The following is a 26,300-nucleotide window of genomic DNA, read 5'->3' as shown; positions in this document are numbered from 1 at the left end:
GTGGGAGAGAAGCTTTATTGTCTCTACTTTAGGGTTTGCTTCAACATGGAAAAAGAGGAGATTCAAGGCTCCGAGAAGACAGTGACTTACTACTTGGGGTTCTGGCAGAGCTGCCCTTTATACTGCTCTTTATTTGTGCCAGAACTGGGGAATAACAGAGGAAAAGCTGGAACCTGTAGCGGCCCTACAGAATTTCCTTATTTTTTGAGTAAACTCTGTAAATACAAGTGCCAAAACAGTACCCTGTTTGCCATGTACATTCCGAAGCAATGGTGTAACTTCTCTCCTATGTATTTCAGTTAATGGAGACTGAAGTTGCTGGATACATGGCTCACAGAGTCTTGCTTCCTGCAAATAAAATGCTTGTTACAGCCCATTTACTGATGCTGGACTGAGTGAAATAGGCTGAGCTAGAGATTTCTGCATATCACATGAACTAGCTCTATAAACAAATGCATTTTTTAAAAAAATTTTCTGCCATTGCTGCTTGCATCTGTCCATCTGCCTGTGAATAACCCTTAGGGCTGCCTTTCATACACGTTCATTTCCAACAAAAAAAATTATTTAGCATCCTCATCTGAAATGGAACATGGACTTCAGAAAGCTGATGTAAGATTGAGAGTAGGCATTGACTTTCTTCATCTTCCTTCCCACACTTTCAGCCAGCAGTGTACCTCAGAGTGAGGAACCAAGCCCAAGGGAAATACCTGACAGTTGCTGGAAGCCTGGCAGATATAAGAGCAACATCAGTGTATGTGTCCCCATACAATGGGAAGAATACCCAGATCTGGCACTATTGTCACGGACTCTTCAAATCCAAGGTGTGTTTCCACATGCTGGAAGTGGGTGGGATTGTATCACCTGCTGTCCTTTCACCTTCAATTCCTGCTTTTACTGTTGGCTAGCATTAACACCAGGGCAGCTGCTGGCATCTCCTGTATATCTTAAACCACAACTCTTTTAAAAAATCTTCATCTTGTTACTAAGTATAGACAGATTTTTATATGTCTGCCTTGGAAAGTTGGATTACTTTTCACAGCTGTCTAATGGGACTGATGTTCCTGGAAATAGGAAGATGGTCTTGTCTGCGGTTTCAAGTTTAAGTTTATTGCCTCTACAGAGTTCAAAATTTCTCTGAAAAGCAATATCCAAAGAAAGGGTGTAACTGTTTTTGTATTAATGCTGCCCTTGACAGTCTGTTATTAAAAGCTGACAACATAAGAAACACTGAAGAAACAAAGATCATTACCTTCCATCAAGCAGCTGGTCAGTTGTGAATAATCTGTTCCTGACTGGCTTGCCAGACTTGTGACCAAGTACAGCATGATTACTGTACTATGCTGGGTGCCTCAAACAGACATGTCAGACACAAAACCAAGGCTCTGTGGCTGGATCTCACTCCTGTTTTTGTTTCTTAGGCTAACAATGCCTGTCTGGATGTCATTGGTGGCAGAGATGTGCCTGGGGCCAAAGTGGTGCTCTGGACAGAACATGGGAAGGACAGGCAAAAGTGGAGAGTCAGCAAGGATGGAACCATCAGTTCATATCTCAGTGACCAACTGGTGCTTGATATTAAAGGTATTTAAAGGAAAAAAACGTGCATTTTTTTGTTAGAGGTTAATTGACTTACTCCAGCTTTTTGTAGTTACAATTCAATCCAGAATTCTATCTTTCCTATAAGGTTTATGTCGGGTTGCTTGACAGTGGGAGAAGAAACAGTGGGGCAGGGGGGAACTTTACTCTTTTGATCCCAAATGTTTATTTTGATCAGATCAACTATTCTACCTGAGGGAGTTCAGTAGTGCTGATAGCAAGACATGCAAGTTACAGAAGACAAAATGATGAAGGAAAAGCAACCACGGAGTAAATGTGGCTCAAAAAGAGAAAAGTGCTCATTCCTAATGTTTTCAAGGTGGTTAATTGTTCAAGTCCTAGTCCTTCTAATACACACACCATTTGTTCAAGCCCTGCTGCTGGTGCTAGTGTTTTATTATCCCTAGGGGAAGGTAGTGGGGCAGTGGCTGATCATGAGGCTCAGTGGGCTCTCTTTTGAGATATAAGGCCTAAGTAAATTAATTGATGGCCTGATACCCCTGTAGGGCTTGCAGACCAGGGTAACAGCACATCCCACAAGTAAAGGAATGAGCATTTCCAGTGAATGTCCTACTGGCCATTACACATCTGACCTCTGCAGCTCAAATTTTACTGATAATGAATTCTCAGCTCTGATGTTGAAACTAATAGAGCATTCCTGGCTTCCAGAACTGAGGTGTTTAACCACTACTGCAGTCATAAGTAACTACAAAGCGTTATAGTTAAATGCAGCTGGTAATACTAATGGCAGTTCTTATTTTATCAGAAAGCTGTGCTTCCTGGGGTAATGCAAAATATCATGTTGAGGGCTGGGGTGGCAAGATACCACTTGATAGCAATAGCTCTTTAGAGCACTTCTTTTCTCGGATTTTTGTTTATGGCATGATAGGAAAAGGCACTGCCATTTCTATGCTACATGTATTCAAAGAGGAATTTCGTTTTGAGGGCTTACTAAGTCTGTGGTTGAAATGGATATGCTACACCAAATAGTCTCATGTGTATCTGTGAAGCTGTGTGTTTCTGCTGTAGCAATATGTGCCTTAAAAATTCAAACACGTAGCAGGAGCTCAGGATATGCCAAAAGCAAAGTCTCTTTACAGGTGGTGTTTCTGGGCAGAAAGGTATCGTTTGGGGGCTACAGTTTGTGATATACTCTGCTCCTCAGGGCATAAGCTGACATGTCACTCTGTTTGAAAGAAACATCAGCCCCCTACTCAGTGAAATTTCTATGTTTTGGCTATTTTTCCTACTTAGTCATGCTTTTCCAAACCTATGCACAGACCTCCTGAGCATTTCTTCTAAAAAAATTTCCTTTGTGATTTTGTTTTTAAGGAGGAAATTATTATGACAAGAATCATATCATTATGAATCAGCTGGTGGATGGCAAATATTCACAAAAATGGGATATTGAAATATTGTGAGTAAAACCCCACACATGTGGACCTTCTATGAGTTATTAACACCTTGAGGGGAAAAAAAAATCAACTACTGAAGTCACACACCACTGGAACCTTAAGCAGCATCTCCTTTACTTTCCTTCGTGCCAAGAACCAACTCCTGAAACAACTGAATTTTGCATAAATCTGGAAGATGGGAGGTTGATTAGATGGCTTTCTGCTGGAAAGTTGATTCTTTAGAGGCCAGTGCTGTGAAAGTCACTATTACTCTTCATCTGATGTATTAAAAGTAAATGCAAAAGACCAGACATAAGTTTTGCAGGATATGAACTGCAAGAGATAATATGGGGAAAGCTGTTTCAAAATGGTGGGTTTTATCTTTTTCTCAAAACCTGGTGGAAGCTCACTGAAGAATGAATGCACTAATGAACTTGAAAGAGGTTGAGCTGAACTTTTGTGTCCCAAGTGAAACTGTACAGGCTTCAAGTGATCCTGAAGCTCAAATCATATCTCCTGCTAAAATGCAATTTTATTCTTTTTTTTATAAAGACAACTTTGAACTGGAATGACCAGCTCAGCACATGCAATGGGGCAGGAGAGAAAGCCTGACTTTTCTCCTCCCCTTATGTTACTGGTAGGCCTTTCTTTTCAGTTCTTTTAACAGTACCAAATTTCCAGATTCAGGAACTGGTTTTGCTGACCCATGTCCTGTTTCCAGCCCATGATACTGATTTACCATTGAAAGTCACCTTTAGCACAGACCCATATGTGCATGTATCACAATAGAATAAACAATCCTGGGCTGGGCTAGATTTTTCCAAGGGCTAGCTGCATTTAGAGCAGTCATGATCCTAACTCAAGCTGTAGTTTGTTTTGATGTATATAGATTAATTTAATACAGCATAATTTGGTCTTGAAACTAAGTCTTCCTTCAGAAAATAATTCACCCGAGTGTGTCTTTTTAAAGGTGCTAGCAGCCTGCATTTCAATGCTTGCTTCATCTTAAAAGAACAGCATCAGTGCATGTTAAAGTTACCATGGCTCCTCACCAAGAGACACCTCTTACCCCAAAGGGTGAGAACTTGGACTCCATGGTCCAGCCCTTGGCATGCGAGTGCTTTCCTCCATTTCAGCACTATGCAATATGCATATGTGATTTTGTTTTTAAGGAGGAAATTATTATGACAAGAATCATGCGAATTATGCGTGATTATGCATGACAAAATATGCAACGTGCCTACAAGCTGCCACCTGAGAGAGATAAACACCTTCTTGGACTGCAGTTGTTGCAAGCTTGAAAAGCACATTCCTCACTCAACACTAACAAGTACTTGAGGAACTGCGGATGGTTGTAGGGCTGTGAACACCTGCAGTGGAAGAGAAGGCCCTTAGATTACTGGTAACTTAATTTGATTTCAGCGTCACTAAATTAATCAACTTCATTGCATATGTAATGTTTTTTTCCTTATTTGTATATTCAGGGTATGCATTTCTAGAATTATTTAAAGAGTTTACGGTAGCTAAAGAGGGATATTTTAGTTTCCAAAAGCTGTAACAATTCTTCTTGTGCATTTGGACAGGATTCATTCCCAAACAGATAAAAACACATAACCGTAAGTTTGCCACAGAAATAAAATATATGGATGTCTATTTTTTTATGAAATTGAGTTCTATAAAGTACTATTTAAAAAAAAAAGCAAACCTATCTACTTGCACTTACTATTTTGCATTCTAAAATTAGCCTAAAACTAAGTAGTGTCCTCAAACGTATGTACATATTTTTGTGACTAAAGCACTTATTTTGCTTTTTTAATATAAATCAGTATATCAAGTGTTTTATGCGTGACTTGCTTTCCATTTGTAAAATAAAAGCCTGTGTAAAAAGTTCTAGGCTTTTAAACCGAGAATGACTAAATCATATTTGGTGTGTCAGTGTTATAAAAAAGTAAAGCAGGCTTTTGGTATGTAAAAGATCTCGAATGTAAAATGCTGATTATGTATATTTTAATTGTATAAAACTTTTTTAGGAGGAACATTCTGCTTGTTGGTTTCTTTTTAAACAAACCAAATTCAACAGCAGGTTTTAGCATATGTCAGGCACATTCCTGTAAAGTATTGCCTTTAGAATGGACAAAAAAGGGATAAGTGTATCAGATACATGTTGTGCTATTAAGTTAGTTTGCCTATGCAAACACTGATGCTGAGGTATTAAAATAACTGCACTACTCCCATCAAAACCTACTCAAGTGAGCACTGAAGATAAGATTCCAGTTACAGGTGTGGATTACTTCCACATTAACTTGGTGCTGGGGGAGGCAGTGGTTAAATACCATTGTTTGTTTATTCCAGAGGTGACAGCACCTGATAGGAAAGGGATTTTCTTGGGCAAAAATGTTACCACTTTGAACATACACAGCTTTTAACAAGAAGCCTTTGTTCTCTTAGGGCAAGCAGACAGAACAAATGGATTTTCTTGTGTTGAACTTTGCAAATGAAAAAAGAAAAAAAAAAAAGCAGTTACTGGTTTTGCCCCCATGGAGCCTGCTCCATGTATACCCTTTAGATGTCTTCCACACCAAGGCACATATAATATGTGTCTAGAGGAAAGAGGGTATCACAGCACTGGTGGGCTCATGACTTGATCCATCCACACATGGATGTGGCTTATTGGACAGGGGGCAGCTTACCATGGGTTGTCTTGATGACCATTTTCCCAAAGCTAAGGAAAGGAAAGTAAGGTTTGGTACCAGAAAGTAGCAACATGTAACAACGTACTGCAATATATAGACAGCAAAACAAACCAAAGGCTGGATGGATAAAAAAGTAATTTAATAACTCTTTCTGTCACGGGATTCTTAATGGGCAGAAGTACTACTTACAGGAGCAGCTAATTCACAAAAGCATCAAATAACTTCAATTAGACATTCAGTCCATAGTGACACAGCAAGGTTTTCTTTCTCTTCATCTGAGGTAAGGTTAAGCTCTTTAACATTAACCGTGCTGCAACTCCAAATCTGCTTCAGTGCATCCAAGTGTGACAAAGGAAACCTGAGTCCATGAGTCTGCTGGGGAAAAAAAAACCCATAAGTAAAATAAAAATCTTTAGCTAATGCAGTGTACCTTATTACACAATAGTGTGTGAGGCTACAGCCACTGATCAGCAGGTATGTGCTCCTTTCCTACACCACTCTGGTATTTTTGAGCACGTCTGCCAAAAGATGCCATATCATTCTGACACTTTTCATAATAGAAAAACTCAATAACCAAACTCTCTTACGTGTTCTTACACATTTTATGAGGTAGGGAGGCTTAAGGTACATGGTTTTCTTGTGTGGTTTTCACACTCCTGCCTAACTTTACCCATTATTACTTTTTTTTTGTTTTGTTTTTGGTTTTTTTGGAAGGTCATGTAAGTTTGTCCACCTGGCAACTATGTCCTCAGGCATAGTTGTTTGACAAGAACCACAGAGCATCTCCATTACCACGTCTGGACACTTTACAGGAAGTATAGTCTGGGATTTGCATATACTGTACAGGTGCCAGTGTATGACCTCCACTGCCCACATTCTCTGCTGTAGCACACTGAGGAGATTAAAAGCTAAGTAACTGGCAAGCAAACAGCCTGCTGTAATCACTGAGATAGCAACAGGCTGTGTTCTGCTCTCCTGCTATGCTGTATTTATGCAGACCTGAATTCAAGTGTTGCAAGTCATAGACCTAAGACAGGGCATCTTTCTTACTACCATAAAATGACTATCAGTGCTAAGAACCATTCTTCATTTATGAGTCAAAGGAAAGTACGTAGTACATACCCTAAGTGAGAGTAGAGAAGAACCATCTGCAGGCGTATTTATTAACAATATAAAAAGCTCCCTCCTTCCATTTCAGGAAAAGACCTAACTCTTTACTCCTGATGCTGACCCATCCCACCCTAAAATGAACACCTTTATCTTCTGGTAAGTTCCAGTGGATACAGAATTTAACATGGTTCAAAGTGGTGTAAATGTGGCACATGAGGCACAGTGCTGACTGTTCCAGCACAGCCAGCAGCCTCAATATGGGATGTGCTGAAGGACACAGAAGCAAAAGTCATGTCTGGCCACTCCAGTACTTTGCTAGCTGGGACATCAGGCACATGCAAGAAATCCTGCTGACATCTCAAACAATTAAGCATGAAATTACATTACTGAGTTCTACTGTTAACTGCCCTTGTGTTGCAGCCTCTGCTCATCTGCATGATGAGGGCTCAGGGCCAGGACAGAAATGCTTCAGGTGCTGAGGAGAAACACCAGAACCTTGCTACTGTCTCAGTCACTCTTCTAATTCAGCAAAACCCAAAGCAGCAGTGTAGCTTCAGTTGTGCATTTGTGTGTGTAAATGGGAGCAAACCTGTGATGTGCCTGCCTCGCTGGCAGTATCATCTTCTGTCCCCATCATGTGAGACTCTCTCCTGTTCTTTAAAGAATGATAAACATAGACCATGTCTCTGCGAACTTCATCCTAAAAGAAAGCAGGAAGAACCCAGTTACGTGTGGCCTGGCTTTATCTCAAGTGAGAATGTTACCTTCTTAATTCTGGAGAATTAAGTGCAAGCAAGTCACCTTCCTAAATGAGCTTCCAACAACCACCTACTACAGAAATAAGGGAGACTCCAAAACATCTTTAAAGGTCTTCTATCTTAATATGGCCTCTACTAGACTCACAGCACTGATGCTATATAGAAAACGTGCCATGTAAGGTGCACCTCCTAGAAGGTCGTAATGAAAGAGTGTGCCTCAAGTTCCATCCTGACATCAATCTGTCTCTTTAAAATCCTGTGATCACCCCTTGATCAAAGCTGTGCAAACCAATTCATAGGTCTGCAGGCAGATCTCACACCGAGTTTATGGACACAAAAATCTGTCTTGCATGTGTGCTGTCAATCAGGATTTATCTGTATGATGTCAGAATGCAAGGTGGCAAAAAACTGCAAAACTGTTTCCAAAACTCATGCAGTCTCAAGGCAATATGAACACAAAACCAAACCAAACCAAAAAAACCACAAGAAAAATCAGAAAATTCTGGTATGTTTTTCCTGAAGGGAAACATTTTACTTCTGGAGGGGGGGGGGGAATCATACAAGATAGTCCATCCCCCTCCCCCCTTTTTTTTTTTAAATTAAGAAAATAAAAGCCCTTCTACAATATTGTACTAAAGAAACCTTCATAGATAACAAGCAGTCTGAACACAACATAATCCAAGATGCCAGTATCTGTTTTGTGGAACAACTTAGTAGTGCCACTGGCACCTACTTAGGAGAAAAGATAAGGTGAAGGCTAACGCAGCCACAATCAGCAGCAGACGCAACCAGGAGAACTTGCCTTGAGGCACTGTATTTTTATAACTTACTCATGCTCTCAATTACAAGGAATAAATAAAAATCCAATATCAAGAGCAATAGAGACCATTTAGAAGCTGTAATAATCACCTATCCCATCTAAACTCAGAAAAAGCCACAGACCTACCATGCAGACTCATGGAATAAATTAAATTCTGTAGCTCTTTTTCAAGAAGACAAGAACATGCCATATAACTGCTTCACAACAATGCCTTGATCTCCTATCAGAGCCTAACGGGATGCAGGATCCAACCAACTACAACTGCATGACCCTTTCAGACCAGTCAAGAGCAACAGCTCAGATACCTTGCACTCCCTCTGTACTCCCACCCCAAGCATATGGAGGGTGGCTCCATTGTACTTACAGAATTATCTTGATCTGGTTCCACTGTAATGATAGCATGATCTCTAAACTGCAGTCTGATTTTGCTATCTATTTTTGGCAATTTCCCACCTGAGGAAAAGAAATTCTCCATTAGAAAGGAAGGAAACCAGGCAAACAGTGGAAACTGAGCTGTCTGCACTACCCACTCTCTTGTGGCTTGATGCTTTGTTAACACCGTTTCAACACCCACATGTTCCCACACGTGGGGAGAGGAGGTAGACGGAGATCTTTTTTATTCTTTCACCTTTACAGTTTACAAGTATCTGTAATAGCAAACGAGAGCAGAAGGAGAAATTCTGCCCACTAAACATTATCAGGCCATAGCAGCTTATTAAAGCTGCCAGTTGCAGTCTAGCATGACCTTCATTTCACTCTAAGAGATGTGTCACCTCTTCCCACTAGACGCAAGGAATTAACTAAGGTTTGCAGACAGACACGAAGAGCCTAGCACAAGATGATGCTGTTGCTAGACTATAATCTTTGCCTACTGTAAAATACCAAAGTCCTAAAAGCCAGAGTCAGCAACAGCTCTACCCTGGCATCAGCCACAGGAATGGGTGGTAACTTCAAAATCTACCTGGAGTCAAAGGATCAGAGTCGCATCCAAAGCAAGGTGGCAACCGATTCATAATGAAATCCTTCTTCATGTCAGATGATCTCAGTTCTTTGGTGTTTTCCAGACGGTCTGCAAGCCTTCTTAAAAGGCTACTCAAGTTTTTTGTCGATTCAGCTATATCCACCTGCTAAATATTAACAAAGCATTGCTCTCACGTGAATTTAAGATAAATAGCCTAAAAAGAAGGAGGTGTAGTAGCACAGTGAAAATCTGAACACTCCTCTTTTCTTTGCGAAGGGAAATAATGTTTACTCCCAAAACAACAGACTTTGTTTCTTTATACACGTTCCCTAGGATCTGTTCAAGCACCACAACTAATGCTACCTGCAATGCTAAAGGACTTGCAAGTATAGTTGAGACACTTGTTCCTTCTGCACACTGATGAGCTGATCAGCAACACAACTGGACTACCCTAAAGAGTTCACGAAGCAATTTACAGTGTTACTAACTTTTATTAACTTTGAAAGATGCAAAAACTAGGCCTTGACACGACCTATTCCTGACAGATCCAAAGGAAATGCCATTACTTTTACAAGGAAACAAGTCACACAAGGAAACTGCTATGAAAGAAAGGCAGCGCAATGTGTCAGATGGAGCAAAGCTTAGAAGAGTCACCCCGAAGTCTTCAAAATAAGCAGTTATGCTTCTAGACCAGATACTGCCATTGCACTGAACTTTCAGAGCCAATCAAGAACATCCATGCTTGCCTCTGCTCAAGTTTCAGCTGGATATACTATTAGTGACTTAGTCCCACCCACTTACCATAAGCAGTTGCCTTGGAATGCTCCTCCGCAGTGCCACATCTTCTTTTGCAGCATCAAACACAAGGCCAGGAATTGTATCCAGCAAGAAATCTCCCCAAGAGCTGAAAGAAAGGAAGAAAAAAAAGGAATTATTAAAATAGTTGCACTGAAATAAAGTAGGTATCTTAACTGATGGCAAGCACTGGAAACTTAAGAGCTCCAATTCCAAATCTCCTTTCTTCCAGTCTCTGTAGTCTCATGCAATAAATAGCTCATTCTCCCCTCAACTGCATGTGAGTCCCCTTCAATCAGTGGCACTTGTACAGAGGGAAGGAACTGGTATGAGAAGAGTCCAGTTTCTTCTGATTCAGGTGCTAGTGGATTTACTAGTGGATTTCCCTTCAGCACTCCATATTTTCAGCACTGATCTCTAGACATAGGAAAAAAAAAAAAGTATTCCTTTTTATAGTCTCATTTACATTCCTTTTTATTGTCTCCAGTCAAGTGTTCCACTGTCTGCTACACAGTGAAGGAAGGATGCTGGCCCATAAAGAAAATTAGATATCTTACACTTCTTACTGTTTCCCTTCTCTTGCCAAAACCTCCATCTGCCAGCAACTATCTTCAGCTACTCATTGCTTTTCTGAACTGCCAGGCTGATAATGAACTCACACACACACTTCTATGCCTGCTAAGATCTGGCCCAAAGGAACCATCCTCCAGCACACAGTGGAGTCCCTTTTGTCTTGGTGCCTAAAAATCCCTGAAAGTGCCACTTCCACCAGCACCTTCCTCCCCTCCCAGCTCTTTTTGCATGTGCTGTTTCCAAGTGGTCACAAGGAATCCAAAACATCCTCCATAATAAGGACTACTTATTTTCAAGAAGCCCTTTTCAATTTTCCAAGGAAATGTTTCCAGACCACATTTTGGACTACAAGCCAAACAAAAATACCAGCCTGTATCAGGATTGTTGTTTACTGTACCTCAGTTTGCTGAAAGCAGGTACAGACTCTTATACTTCATTACCAGTAACCTTAATGGATGATGACACCACTTTTTATCCTCAGAAAACCAGCACTCTTCAAGATTGCCCTTTTTTCTCACCCCATTCTGACACAAGCTCAGCCAGCACTATTTCTTGAGTAACCCACTGGACTGGAATTTGGTTTCTGCTGTCACAGAGAAATGGCATTGGCTCTATGTAAGCCTCTCAGGTCTCCAGCAACCCTGCTATAAGGAACCAAATTCTTGTCTGCCCTGCATTGCTTGACCAGTAATTCTGTAAGGATAAAGATGGGCAGGCCCTTCTGCATTCAAGACTTCTGCACATTGGTCTGTAAAATGTCACTGCAGCCCAGCCTCTACCATCAAACCAAACACCCACCTATTGCAGTGTCACTCTTCTGTCTGATCAGTTCACTAAACAAGGGGTGTGAGAAGGGCCAGGCCAACGAAGCAATGGGACAAAAAAAGGCAGTGGAAGGAAGGAGGAGCAGAACATCTCTTTGGAGACCCCTCACTACTGATCATCCTGAATGTGTCCTCAAATTTGCTAAAGTGGCTCAGCACTAGTATTGCCTCCTAAACATGAAGTCAAGCACTCTGCAACAGTAGTCACTGCTTACGGAAAACAGGTTGGGTTTTTTTCCTTCTGAAAAAAAGACTGGAACATGAGAGTAAATTAAAATCAGCTGCAGCCAACTTTTATGAAGACTCACACCTTTGAGTGACTTTATCTTAACCCTCTCTCCAGCATGGAGGGCTGGCCACATTAAGTCTTACCATTAGTACTGACATCCCAGGCTTCCAGGATGGTACAGCTGGTGGTTAGAGATTCATCTTACAGCCATCTACAATATGCCCAAACTTGTTCTGCCCTGTTTTGTGGGTAACAGAAATCCTTCCCAATTACTAATTCAGGCCAATTAATTCAAACCCAACACCTGAGAGGCTACATTGGTGACAGCAGCATTTTCCTGTGTGATGACCGTGTTTCAGTGGGCACAACAATCAGATGTGTGTCAAAGGAAATCTGACTTGCTTGTGCAGGGTGGGAGATGAAATACACAGATAAGTAGAAAATATTTGAGAGGGAAGAATTTGCAGCAAGTCTGTCAGAATAGGTGTGGGTGACTTTCAAATGCATGAGAAAACATGATGAAAGGAATAGCTCATGACTCTTTATCTGGGATATGAAATGAACAGAAACTTCAGCCACTGGTGAGACATGTTTTAAACACAACAGTGAGCCTGCACTGTAACATTATCTTCCACAGTAAATATAACAGTTGGTAAATAATAAAATAACCAATTAAATAGCAATCAAGCTTGCTGCATGAAAACCTGGTAAACAGGCTGCTTCAAACAATGGTCTTGCTCCCCTCCTTCCTCCAAACCCCAAAACTTGCTATGTAAGCAGCAGTAATTTTTATCCCTACCCTTCCATCTTCAGTGCCTTTATAAAGCATGTGTGGAACAACCAGGCAATCAGGCCCAGTTGGCATGTGTTCATGAAAGACAGATCCTGCTTGATGAACCCTAATCTCCTTCTACAACAAAATGATCTGTTTGGTGGATGAAGAAAAGGCTGTGAATGTCATTTACCTGGATTTTAGTAAAGCTCTTGACACTGTTTCCCACAGCATTCTCCTGGAAAATCTGGCTGTATATGGCCTAGATAGGTGTACACTTCTCTGGGTAAAAAAGCTGGTTGGATGGGCCCAAAGAGTTTTAGTGCGTGGAGTTAAATCCAACCCCCTGGGCTCAGTGCTGGGGCCAGTTCTCTTTAATATCTTTATTATCTTTATCAATGACCTGGATGAGGGGATTGAGTGCACCCCCAATAAGTCTGCAGAAGATACTAAGCTGGGAGGGAGTGATGATCTGCTGAAGGGTAGGGAGGCTCTACAGAGGGACCTGGACAGGCTGAGGTCAATTTCATGAGATTCAACAGAGCCTACTGTCAGGTCCTGCATGTGAGCCACGACAACCCCAGGCAATGCTACAGGCTTGGGCAGAGTGGCTGGAAAGCTGCCCAGCAGGAAAGGAGCTGAGGATGCTGACTGACAGCCAGCTGAACATGCAGCAGTGTGCCCATGTGGCCCAGGTCAACAGCATCCTGGCTTATCTGAAATAGTGTGACCAGCAGGACTGGGAAGTGATTGTCCCCCTGTCCTCAGCACCAGGGAGGCCACACCTCAAGTGCTACTCTCAGTTTCGGGCCCCTCACTACGAGAAGGACAAGGACTGGTGGAGGGACTAAAATGCAAACCTTATAAAGAGTATCTGAGGGAGCTGGGGTTGTTCAGCCTGAAGAAGAGGAGGCTGAGGGGAGAAAGCCCCCCAGAAGAGTAGGAGGTTGTAGTGAGGTGGAGGTGTACTCTCTTCCCCCTAGTAACAAGCAACAGGACAAGAGGAAATAGACTGAGGCTGCTCCAGGGCAGGTTTAGATTAGAAGAAACTTCTTCATTGAAAGCGTAATTAAACACTGGAATGGGCTGTCCAGGGAACTGGTTTTAAACACCCTCAGGGATAGTGATTCAAGATGTGTAGATGTGGTTCTTGGGAACATGGTTAAACCACTGGACTTGGTAGAGTGTGGTAGGCTAATGGTTGGACTCAATGTATGATCGTGAGGGTCTTTTCCAACCTGAATGATTCTGTGAACACTACCTTAAATTCTGTTAAAAGCAGTACATAGAATCATAGAATCATAGAATTGGCTGGGTTGGAAGGGACCTCAGAGATCATCGAGTCCAACCCTTGATCCACTACTGCTGCAGTTACCAGCCCATGGCACTGAGTGCCACACCCAGTCTCTTTTTAAATATCTCCAGGAGTGGATCCACTACTTCCCTGGGCAGCCCATTCCAATGCCTGATCACCCTCTCTGTAAAGAAATTCTTTCTAATATCCAACCTAAACCTCCCCCGGCACAACTTGAGACCATGTCCTCTTGTCTTGCTGACAGTTGCCTGTGAGAAGAGACCAACCCCCCCCTGGCTACACCCTCCTTTCAAGGAGTTGTAGAGAGCGATGAGGTCTCCCCTGAGCCTCCTCTTCTCTATGCTGAACAGCCCCAGCTCCCTCAGCCTCTCCTCATAGGGTCTGTGCTGGAGTCCCTTCACCAACCTGGTTGCCCTCCTTTGGACCCACTCCAGCACCTCAATCTCCTTCCTGAACTGAGGGGCCCAGAACTGGACACAGGACTCGAGCTGTGGCCTCACCAGGGCTGAGTACAGGGGCAGAATCACTTCTTTGGACCTGCTGGCCACACTGTTCCTGATGCAGGCCAGGAACACGTGTAGTAGTGGTGTACCTACATATATTCCATGCCACCACATCTCTGGGGAGGAGACATGCCCTGTTCCTATATCACTCACAGACAAACAAACTACAAAAGGGCTAAACAGAATGAACACAGAAAAGAACAAAGCAGAGCTCCATTACAAGGTGGTTATTTTTAAGAAACAGGACATCATTTCTTTGAAACACCAGTTTCAGGTCTGTATTATTCACAGACATGTGGCAGAGAAAAAATATTTTAAGAAAAGATATACTAAAAGAAAAAGCAAAAAATAATTACTTAAATAATTACTTGTTTTGGTAAGTACTGATGGTCACGTGTGTAGAATAGGAGATTCCAAGAGGAGTGTCAGCTTGGTGAATAGTCCCTCTTGGGAAGTACAGTAAGTCACCTGGCTGCAAGAAAATGAAAGAGAATTGATATATTAGGGCACCTAGTATAGTCAAACCCTGTTGTCAAAATAGAGAAAATACTCTCTGAGAAAACAGACTGACAACATATATATTTTTATAACTCCCAAATAGAGAGATCCTTCCCTGTACACTCTAATAGCATTCAGTCAGTGCTTCCATAAGGACTCTAAGCTAGAAGTCCAATACCTTCAACTTGCCATCTTACTGTCCATATTTGTTATGCAACTGTCTGGAGCAAGCTTTTAACATGACAGAACGTGTACACTCCAACTCAGGAGCATAAAGGGGACAAAGAAGCAGCTGAGATGAATCTGCTGTCAATACAGAGGGCTGGCAGATAAGCACAGTGCAATGTGAATTTGATCAGGTCACATCAAAAGAAAAGGCCAATATTCCACAAGAAAAGCCAAATAGTCTATAAAGATGGTAAACTGTTAAAATACTCTTTTTTTCCCAGTATTTTCAGTTAAAACACTTAAAAATAAGTACAACCTTCCTCCTGCCTGTCTTCACATGTATCTAAAGTAAATCTCCACCATGACAAGGAAAACCAGGGTAAGAGAGATGTACAAAGCACATTAAATTCCCTCCAAGAATAAAAAAAATCAGTTTGCTTATTGTTTCTCCTACAAACATCTACATTGTTCAACAACGCAGTCAAAGAGAAAGTGCATAAAGCAACAATGAAGAAATTTGATTCCATTTTAATTTTTCTCTTCCCTTAATTTGGTCACATCCCCTACTTCTAAGACCCTAACAAACTGTCTAACACAGATACATTTCAAGTGAATAATACTTGATTTTTCACAAAATCAAAAGGTCTGTATTAGATTATGAAGGTTCACATGGCTTGGCAAAATCATGTCTCTTCATCTATTTACAACAATCTGCAAAGCATCCTGGCTCAGCTATGTACACTCTACTTGTTCTGATGCAAACCTCTCTCTGCCATTAATAAACTGCCTTACCAATGTAAGGACTACACTAACCAGCTAGGAGTATTTTTATTTCTCTTAATTTGCTATCCTTCACACCTCCAATGAGAAGGAAAAAAAAAAAACAAACCAAAAGAAGGCAAGTTGCATAGGGGAAGGGCAAGAGCCCTAAACATCTACCAGGGTGTAGTCTGCTGCAAAAGGGATTACTTCGTTCTGTAACACCCCATGCCTGCCATTCAGAAGCCAGGATCATGACTTTTCAAAGCATGACTTTTCAACATCATTCACATGAGCCAGCAAGTACACCACTCATCAATTAAAACACCCAGAAACTTCACAGACTCCAGGTGGACAGACACCCAGCTTGGGGCAGGACAGAGCACTTGACAAGAGACAACACAGATCTGATCACTTCTGCCTTCTTACTTCCAGACTGGAGGAAGGAAGGCAGACAAGGGAGAAGTACCAGCAAATTGAATGGAAAAATCATACATGAATAACACTAGATAGCCAGCAATCAAATAATCCCTGTGGTTGACATCAGAAACAAATGTGGCCACAGCCTGCTGCAGTGTCATCAAAACATGCTACAGCTTGGGACTCCACAGACAAACCAGCATGGCCCTCACTCTATCAGTGACTGGTCAGCTACCAGTTTTTGGTGGGAAGGGACAACACCACCGGTGTAAGTTTCTAATAGGTTCATTTGTTCTAAACTGTCTAAACATCTGCCCAAACAACTGTTCTAAAGGATGACAGACAGCAAACAGAAATGCAAAAAAGGAGAAAGAAAATGTTCTTGAAAGAAACAACATCAGCATCCCTGTCAGGGACAGCTCTGGATAGATAACCAAAATCTGACAGTGCCTACTAGGAAGAAATGGGTTATGGAAAGTGAAGAACACCAAGCAAAAGAAAAATAAATTAAAACTTTAGATCATATTTAAGCCCATTTCAGAAGCCAGTATTTTCACTTCACTCATATTTAAAATGTTCTAGAAATAAAAAAGAATGGTAATTTACTAGAGTTTGCATCACTCAATACATCATGACAGCTGAATATTACCATCTGCCAAACTACACCGTTAGTGACGTCAGGATCATATCCAATGTTTCATAATATTCATAAACTACTTACACTCAAAGGCAGGTCTGAACACTGGGAAGAGCAAAGACCTTGCAGAGAAAGACCCTATGATAGGCTTCAAGGCAGAGAAATTAAAGAGGCTTCTAACACAGAGCAGCCCTGCCTGCTGAATTTATAACGCACTTCAAAAGCACAAGCACATAAAACAAGCACCAGATGTCCTGCTGTCAAAGGGCATTCTTTAATCTTCAGGAAATTCTTTTTTTTCCAAATAACAAAAACAGCCAGACACCTGATTTTCAGGTTTGTGAAAATAAAAAACAATTACTGCAGAGCCAATCCTCCCCTCAATTTGACAGCCACAATCATTCAGAATACTGTCTTCAAGAAATGGACCCTTTCAAAGATGACTACATTGCTGGCAACCATAGCCCAGACCAGGTAAAGCAATTTAATTACAATACCTTTAATATGAATTCATGTGTGGGATTCCCAATCTTGTCTTCTGATTCAACATTATATTCCCGAGCTAAAGGCACTGTTGGTTTATAGAGTCGCCAGTGTTTCTCGCCTTCTAGCTGAAGGATAAACACCTGCAAAAGACCAGAAAGCATAAGGAAGCCTTGCTGCCCCTCACACATCCAACTGATCAGAAACGATGCCACCTTCTAACTGGGAAAGTCTGTGGAACCAAGCCAGAAATCAAGGATAGAAAGCAAACAGAAGGGGCACAGGTTGCTTTTTATAACTAGAAAGAGATTTCACTTTCCCTGCTCTCCGTTACTCTTCAGCATGGTAAACAGAATTCTTCTCACATTAATTTTCAGAGTTCTACAATGCTGAAATTTACATTTGCATTATTCTTTTAGGCTCTAGAGACAACAGAAAAGAGTTAAGAAGTGTGATGTATTTTCTCCTGAGATGGGCGTTTGGGAATCCCTTTTTTCTCCAGTCACTTGAACAGGTGCTAAACAACTAACCTGAAAGTAATGTCTGTCACCCAGATAAGACAAAATACCAGGTGAGAGAGGTGTTATCACCATTCACTGACACAGAGAGCATCAGAAACACCTAGGGAATTCTGTGAGCTGGGACTTGGTGACATACACCACAACACGCAGGCTGTGGGGCTGCTGAACAAGCATAATGAAAGTGAAACTCCAGATGTATTCAGTGGGAAAAAAAAACCAAAACCAAACAACACATGTAAGGGTTTGGTGCTTTTTGGGTTTGGTGTTTTTTAAGTGAGATAGCCCAATTTTTTTTAATGCTGTGTCTATCTGAATGTCCCTTTTGAAAGATAATTTAAAATGCATTTGGACACAGGACTTCATCACACCACTAACTTAAGAACAGTAGGAACCAGCAGAACCAGTCTGTTTTCACTGTCCAACTGAAAAAAAAGAACAAGTATTTGGAGCAAAGGAAGAAGGAGTTCCAGGTTTTGGGGGTCTGAATGAAGTGAAAATGAAAAATTTGCTAGAATGCAGATGGAAAAACAAATTCTCTTTTCATCTAATGCAATTACCAGATCAGGAAAGCACAGTTTACATTATATTACCTTTTCAGTAAAAATATACAGGAAAAACCACTGTAAACAAACACCTGCAACAAATTACTGTAAGTTTCCAATGTAAAAAACATTTTTCTGTAAGTCATTTTATGAGATAGAAAGTAGGGAAGTGCACATCCAGGTAGCCACAGCCACTAGCAAAAGCCCACGCAGAGATTCACAGACAAGGTTGTGCTGTCCTACCTCAACATCATCGTAGTGAGGGGGAAGGCCCTGTGACTCTTGGGGAGTAATATAAACATTCGACCCCACCAGAGACCCGAAGTAGCACTCCAGCTTCTCCTGAATCTTCCAGAGCTCCTCCTTTAAAAAGAAACCATGTTACTACCCAAGAGCTCTGCCAAGCCAAGCTGCTTCCTAACCCACAGCCTCCCCATGGCTTAGGATGCTCTCATAGTGAATGATCCCACCTCCCACAGGCAGCCAGAGGCTGGGAAAGATGCTCTGTATGAGTGGTCCTGCTGAGAGCAGGTACTGCAGATGCAAAGGGGACCTGCTCTGACAGTAATCAGTAAGACAAGACATCTGGTTTCTTGACACAGCATTGATGTTTCTTCTCCTCCCTGTGCCATTTTTAGGTTGCAAAAACAGACAAACAGGGCTAGACAGAGGAACATAAACCATGCATCACGCCACAGACAGCACAAACATCTTAAGACAACAAACACCTGCAGGACTTGCATTGCACTGGCTAGCATCAGACAGCATACAAAGTCAGAGATCTTTTTCCAGTTGACTCAAGTTGTTTTGGAATATTCGAGAACAGAATCATCCCCATCTAACACGTGACAGATGATGCACCAAAAGGATGACTCTCATGTCAGAAGATGCCAACTGTCAGAGCTGTGCAAGGGCAGCTTCAGCCAGAATTTAAGTAGGTCCAGCTCAAGCTCTCATTTCAGCATAAGCCATGCAACATTTCAACTTCATCTGCAGATGCCCCTGGCCATTACAGCTACACTCCAAATGAGATCAGCCAGAGACACTACACTTGAGACCCAACTTGTGTTTTTGGGTCCTTACCGACCACTTCACAATTAAATTGTGTTGACACCATGGGAAAAAAAAGGACTACCTAATCCAAGTACCTTTAAGCACCTGACTCCTTTATACAACTATGCAGACACCATTGCCTTATTCTTATTCCAGGATGACTTTGAACTCATCAGAAGTAATGAAAGGAGGAGTGCACACAGGTAAAGTGTGGTGTAACACTTCTGTGGTGAAATTCAAAGCCAGTCCATTTACAAGAATGCTGGAGTGTTCTGGAAATATTTTACATGGTTTCACACCTTACTCTCCACTAAAGGAAAGCAGTACAAAAGCACCACAAGGAAAAAGTGGGGCAGAAGGCATCACTTCCACAGGCACAGATGTATAACCAATTTCATGCATTTAAGTTTTTTTTCTAAACTTTTACATGACAAAGCAATTTGTTTAAAAGGAATGCTTAATATTATAGCAGGGATCACATTCTTACTGTAGAACACTGAAATATGATGCGCAATGCAAAAGTATAAACCATGTTTTAATTAATACAGTACATATATAGATTTCAGGAGGTCATTGTTATCAGCTACTTCTTCAGGATATAATGGCAGCAGAGATGAAGCTATGTCTAGTAAGACTGAAGCAAAGTAAAAAAAAAAACAGGCATTAATTATATTCAATAAAACAACCTTAAATCTCTGAGGCTGATGAAACTGTATTGTTGCCTTTTTCTGGTCAAAATCCTTCTTCAGCTGCATGTAGTTCACTTTGCCTTCTTTATTTAAAACTTTCTTTTTTCCATTCACACACCTGCAGATGTTTATATCTCGACCATAGTATAGACCCTGCCCACACAGTCCCTTCAAATCTGACAGCTGGAACAGGGACTGATAGTAAGAAGCCAGCAGGGGATCATTTCTCCGAACCAGCAGTGGCTTTTGCTCCCAATACTCCCTGAAGAACTTCTCGTGTTCAACGGGAGAGATCAAGCTTCTGAAGAGGCTGTCTGGGCTCTCAAAATTCATGACTGATGGAGAAAAGGCTGTTTCCACCTTCAGTCGTTTACACTGCACCTGCATCTCTTTTCCTGTTACAGCATGCTTCCCTCCTTTCTTGGGCATGTTCCTGTGTTCAAGAAGAGAGAGAAGCAAAACAGTCAACCAGTAACACAATCTCAAAAGCTCATGGGCCCAGAGTAGCTCCTCTTGCCTTTTCTACTGGTGTATCAGAGTATGCTGGGAACTGCTCCAAGCAGCAGAAAAAGGAAAGCCCACTGCAGGCCTCTAATCCTCTCTAAAAACTCAGCAACCCATAAAACACTCTACTGGGACCCATTGCTCAAAACCCTCAGCTGAGTTCATAAGAAAAGCCATGCAATTAAACCCAGTGGCCACACAACACATCTTTACGAATGCAGGAATCCACCCACATGAAGAAGCTGTGATGGCCTGGTCCTCTGTAGCAAGAGCTGCAAATTATTAAAAAAAACTAAGTCAGCTTTAAGAGATTTAATGGCAACATGCAAAGGGGACAGAGAGAGGGAACAGGGTCAGAAATTCAAAACCCTCTTTACACTTCCTTGAAATGCACTACCATTAGGAAAAGAATACCACAATGAAGATTTCCCAGAGACCTTTAAAGCCAGAGGAGGATGTATGACATTTCAAGTGCAGAATCCAACCAGTTAAACATAGGGAATGGCATGGTCTGTGTTTAAGAAAAGCTTTCCTTTCAAGCTGGCTCACATATCATAAGTCCAGCGTCTACATACAGTTACCAGAGTAAAGCTTTAGCAGGACCTCTGGAGGAGGCAGCTGCTGCAGTGAAGGAACACTGACATCAGTCCTACAGCAGACACCAAGACTACAGTGAAGAGAAAACAGACTGAAACGGAGCATGGAAAGAGGGAGGCCAAATGAAAGAGTAGATTGCTATGAGGAAAAGAATAAGTAATCAGGTCCAGTGGGTGAAGATGATTCAACTGGCAGGAGGGTCACAGCAGCTTCCAAAGAAACACAAAAGGCCAGAGCAGACTCCCCTGCAGGTGAAGGTTTTAGGAACATGAATTGAGGGCACCTGCTTGAGGTCTCAGGCCCTGGGAACAATTTTATGCCAAATTATGTGGCAGGGCCAGGCATCCAGTGATGCTCACTATGTGACAGCAGCCTGTACCTCAGCCTCTACCAGGGTGTCCATACTCTACCTTGGAATGAGGCCAGGTTAGCAGAAGAGAGGGAAAACTGTTAGGCCTTTCTGTTGTCAGGCAATTACACCAAAAACTAAAATTATAAGAGTCTGCCTTCATTTCTGCAAAGCTGCCAAACTTTGTGGCTTATGTAGAATTAAAATAATTCCTTCATCCAAGTGCAGACACTTAAAAAAATTTTAAAGTTGGAAGTAATTCACTTTGTTTTTCCACACAGATAATGATAGAATGCCAAGTTGGAAGGGACCCCAAGGAACGTCTGGTCCTACCTTTCTATGTAGGAACCTTCCTAGGTTTAGATGCAATGGTCCAGTGCCTTGTCAAGCTGAGTCTTAAGAGTCCAGTGTTAGGGAATCTACCAGTTCCCTAGAGAGGTTATTGCAAAGCCTGACTGTTCTTACTGTGAAGAATTTTCTTCTGATGTCCAATCAGGATCTCTCCAGGAGTAATTTGCACTCATTACCCCCCTCATATTTTCCATGCGATTCCTTGTAAAAAGTGAATCTCCATCTTCTTGGTAACCACCCTTTAAGTACTGGAACACAGCAAGGTCTCTCAATGCTTAAGGTCTCTCCTGAGCCTTCACAGAACCACAGCCAGGTTGGAAAGGACCTCTGAGATCATCAAGTCCAACCCTTGATCTACTACCACTGTGGTTACAGGACCATGGCACTGAGTGCCACATCAGTTTCTTCTTAAAAACCTTCAGGGACAGAGAATCCACTATTTCCCTGAGCAGCCCATTGCAATGCCTGATCACCCTCTCTGTAAAAAATTTCTTCCTAATATCCAACCTAAACGTCCCCTGGTTTAGGGGCAGCTGGCAGAGCTTAAGTCCATGTTTTACTAGTGGCTACTTGGGAAAAGAGACCGAAAAGAGCCTCCTCTTCTCCAGGCTGAACACCCCTAGCTCCCTCAGCCCTTCCTCACAGGACTTGTGCTGGATCTCTTCACAGCCTCCTTGCTCTTCTCTGGACCTGCTCCAGCACCTCAATCTCTTTCCTGAACTGAGGGGCCCAGGACTGGACACAGGACTCAAGCTGTGGCCTCACCAGGGCTGAGTACAGGGGCAGAATCCCTTCCCTGGACCTGCTGGCCACACTGCTCCTGACACAGACCAGGATGCCCTTGGCCTTCTTTTCCCAAGGCCAAACAAACCCCATTCTCTCAGCCTTTCCTCATATGGCAGCCTTCCCAGTTCTTTGATCATCTTTGTGGTCCTTCTCTGGACCCTCTTCAGCCCATCCACATCTTTTTTGTATAGCAGGAACAAGAGCTGAACAGTTTTGCAGGTGTGGCCTGATAATCACCAAATACAGTGGGATGATGACTTCTTAATCTCTGCTGGTGATGCCCTTGATGATTAACAGAATGTTGTTGGCTTTCTTTGCTGCAGCACCACACTGTTCACTGATTTTCAGCTTGTTGTCCACCAGGTCCCTTTCCACAGAGCTACTCTCCAGCCAGGTGGATTCCAGTCTGTTCTGCACTCATGGATTATAGAATCATAGAATTGGCTGGGTTGGAAGGGACCTCAGAGATCATCAAGTCCAACCCTTGATCCACTACTGCTGCAGTTCCCAGACCATGGCACTGAGTGCCACATCCAGTCTCTTTTTAGATATCTTCAGGGACGGAGAATCCACTACTTCCCTGGGCAGCCCATTCCAATGTCTGATCACCCTCTCCATAAAGAAATTATTTCTAATGTCCAACCTAAGCCTCCCCCGGCACAACTTAAGACCATGCCCTATGTTTTCCCAGGTTCAAGACCTTACACTTGTCCATGCCAAACTTCATATGGTGCTTATTAGCCTGCTCTTCCAGTCTCTCTAGGTCTGCCCTGGCGGGTGGCTTTCCCTTCTGGAGTGTCTACTTCCCCACCCAACTTGGTGTTGCTTGCAAACCTCACCAGGGAGCAAAAGGACTGGGCTCGTCCGGGATTTGAACCCGGGACCTCTCGCACCCTAAGCGAGAATCATACCCCTAGACCAACGAGCCACCACATTTCACTGCTATATCATTATGTGAAAATAAAAAAGTTACTTCACAAGCGGTTTAGTCACCAAGTTCTCAGGAAAGTTCAGATAAAAATCAAGTATGCTAGGTGTAACACCGTCGTACGTGCAGACTTACTTGCCTTAAAGTTTGCACCAGCATTTCATCCCCCAGAGTAGCCCAGAGCACCAGGCAGCAGTAAAAGCCTGCCTGCCTGAGAAGCTGAGTTAAGTATTCTGACAGTGAGCCAAGCCCAAGCCCTCTAGCACTGCAGCTTTCCTACTAGGTCTCAGCTGGCCAACTCAAACAGACTCTGTGCATGTCTGAGTGACTCTGTGAAGCAAATACATAAGGAATTAGAGCATGCTGATGCCTTAATTTTTAAGTAAGTAAAAATGACAGCTTTACTACAAAAAGTATATGCTCTTGTTTATTAAGATGGTTTTACTTACACAGACCCCTTCCGTGAAACCTAAAACTACAGTTTTGGTATTTGCAGGCAGTACAAAGTTCACCTATAAAGGACATCCTCATTGCTCTGCTAACACCCAGGCAGAATATGTTCCTGTAACATCCTCTACAGCAACAGTAACCTACAGTCACTGCAGTCATGCAGGAGGGAATCCTTACCACCACCTTCCTGAGATGGACATTTCTGGCTGCAGCAAGCTACAGCTCTCCCTTATGCAAGGGAACGCTTAAAAAGGACTGAAAATCAGTCCCCAGTTGCTAGTAGCACCTTAAGATCTTGCAGGCAGGCACCAAGGTCTACAACTGGCATCCACAAATGCAACCAAGCCTGAACTGCCTGGTTTTGAATTCTAGACATAAGTCCATCACATCAACCTCTCAGCTCACTCACATTGCATTTAACAAAGTTAAATTCAGGTACATACTATTGACAGAACACGGCTTCATTTACACAGCATGCTGTTCTGTAGCATTTCAGTAGTTATTGTGAATACCTAATGGACCATGGAATGGTTTGGATTGACCTTTTAGAGGTCATCTAGTCCAAACCACCTGCCATGGTCAGGGATGTCTTCAACTAGATCAGGTTGTTCAAAGACCTAGCAAACCTGACATGGAACACTTCCATTGATGGGATATGCACAACTGTTGCTCATCCATGGCAACATCTTCCAGGGACTCACCACTCTCATCACAAAAAATTTCTTCCTCATCTCTAATCTAAATCTACCCTCTTTCAGTTTAAAACCACTGTCACTACAGGCCCTGGTAAAAAGTCCCTCTCTGACTTTCTAATTCAACCCCTTTAAGTAGTGAAACACTGCAATGTGGCCTCCTTGGAGCCTCCTCTTCTCCAGGCAGAACAACTCCAACTCTCCCAGCCTGTACCCCTAACAGAGGTGCTCCAGCCCACTGATCATCTTCATGGCTCTCCTCTGGACTTGCACCAACAGCTCCATGCCCTTCATATTATGGGGGATGCAGAACTGGACACAGAACTCCAGGTGGGGTCTCAGGAGTGCAAAGTAGAAGGGGAGAATCACCTCCCTTGACCTCCTGATGGCACGGCTTGTGATGCAGCCCAGGATACAGTTCGCTTTCTGGGCTGCAAGCACACACTGCTGGCTCATGCCCAGCTTTTCATCTCCCAATAACCCCAAGTTCTTCTCTACAGGGCTCGAGAAAAAACACATCACCATAATGGACCTGTTCCTGCTTCAGACAGAAAGTTACATGACACCGGTACTGTCAGCTCTCACTCCAATTGTACCTGTTCATGAGTCCAGGCTCCTAAACTGGCCCAGCAGCTAGAGGGGAACCCAATTCCCCCATGAAGCAGTGGGGAAGAACCATGCGGCCACCGCAACTCAAGAAGCCACGCCGCCCCAGAATACTAAGAAACTTTTTCCAGAGGGAAAAAAACCCGCAGAAAACTGCGCTCCCGTTCCCGCGGCAGGCAGCAACCCGCGCTCCTTCCCCACATCCAAGCCCCACGGACCCAGCCGCCCTGCCATGAGGCAGAGTGACCGTGCCCAAGCTTCCCGGCAGGGACAGCCAGGAGGCCGCCGGCTCCCGGCCCTGCCACAAGGTGCCTCGCACCCTCAGACGCCTTTCCCTGCGTCCCAGAGGGGCGCCGAGCCCGGCAGGACCCCTCCGTTCCCCATCCCTCCCGCCGCCATCACCCTCCAACCCCCCCAACACACACACCGCCTCTTCCTTCCCCCCTCCCCACAGCACCCAGGGCTCTCCGGGCGCACACTCACCCGGGCGGGCAGGGCGGGGCCGGGAGAGGCGGAAGGCGGCTGGGAAGGAAATGGTGGTGAAGCTGAGCGGGGTGCGCCTCCGGGGGCTCGGAGCCAAGCGGTCGTACAGCGGAGCAGCCTGAGGTGGAAGCCGGAGGCTGGCGCTGAGGCGCTGGGTGTCACGGGAAGAGATGTTTCCGGGAGCCGCCCCAAGCACCTGGCCGCGTCGCTGGCGGCGGAGGGGGCCTGAGGCTCGTCCCCAAGAAGGCGGGGGTGAGGGTCTTCTCTAACGCCTCGGGGCTGTTTCCCGGCCGTTCCCGGACGCCAGGCCTCCCGGGAGCAGGGAAGGGGATCTATAAGGAATCCCTCCCCCCTCAGGCAAGGGGAGGTGGGTCGTGCCCTGGGCCGCGGTGCTCTCGGTCTTCCCCCGGCTGGGCCGTGCGGGCTGCGCAGGGTGTGAGGAGC

General features: G+C 43.4%; 2 protein-coding genes and 1 non-coding gene across 3 annotated transcripts in view; 1 reads left to right on the top strand and 2 right to left on the bottom strand.

Annotated features, from left to right (window-relative positions):
- Positions 1 to 5,014, top strand: part of CRYBG3 (crystallin beta-gamma domain containing 3) — a 92,396-nt gene extending 87,382 nt beyond the window's left edge. Inside the window, exons 20-22 of the mRNA XM_030457784.1 lie at positions 663 to 821; positions 1,419 to 1,578; positions 2,926 to 5,014. Coding sequence (XP_030313644.1) covers positions 663 to 821; positions 1,419 to 1,578; positions 2,926 to 3,014 — 408 coding nt within the window. The 3' untranslated portion in view covers positions 3,015 to 5,014. The remainder of the gene's footprint in view (positions 1 to 662; positions 822 to 1,418; positions 1,579 to 2,925) is intronic.
- A 784-nt stretch (positions 5,015 to 5,798) lies between these two features.
- Positions 5,799 to 25,881, bottom strand: RIOX2 (ribosomal oxygenase 2). Its single transcript, XM_030455317.1, has 10 exons — positions 25,857 to 25,881; positions 20,108 to 20,543; positions 18,612 to 18,731; positions 17,320 to 17,448; positions 14,709 to 14,812; positions 10,131 to 10,233; positions 9,330 to 9,495; positions 8,733 to 8,821; positions 7,380 to 7,490; positions 5,799 to 6,055 (listed from the first exon to the last, which is right to left on the bottom strand). Exons 2-10 carry the CDS (start codon positions 20,537 to 20,539, stop codon positions 5,894 to 5,896), a joined length of 1,416 nt encoding a protein of 471 aa, XP_030311177.1. The 5' UTR covers positions 20,540 to 20,543; positions 25,857 to 25,881; the 3' UTR covers positions 5,799 to 5,893.
- TRNAP-AGG lies at positions 23,554 to 23,625 on the bottom strand. Its single transcript has one exon. It is a non-coding gene; the product is annotated as a tRNA-Pro (tRNA).
- Positions 25,882 to 26,300: the final 419 nt, after the last annotated feature.

This window comes from Calypte anna, chromosome 1 (assembly GCF_003957555.1).
Source record: "Calypte anna isolate BGI_N300 chromosome 1, bCalAnn1_v1.p, whole genome shotgun sequence".
NCBI lineage: Eukaryota > Metazoa > Chordata > Aves > Apodiformes > Trochilidae > Calypte > Calypte anna.
This window is presented reverse-complemented; position numbering and strand designations above follow the sequence as displayed.

Coding starts and splice junctions, on each gene's coding strand:
- RIOX2 (XM_030455317.1), bottom strand. CDS start 20,539: ATGCCCAAGAAAGGAGGGAAGCATGCTGTAACAGGAAAAGAGATGCAG. Junction 14,813..17,319: donor CACATGAATTCATATTAAAG/GTATTGTAATTA, acceptor ATTTTCTTGCAG/CCAGGTGACTTACTGTACTT. Junction 9,496..10,130: donor TTCCAAGGCAACTGCTTATG/GTAAGTGGGTGG, acceptor GTTAATATTTAG/CAGGTGGATATAGCTGAATC.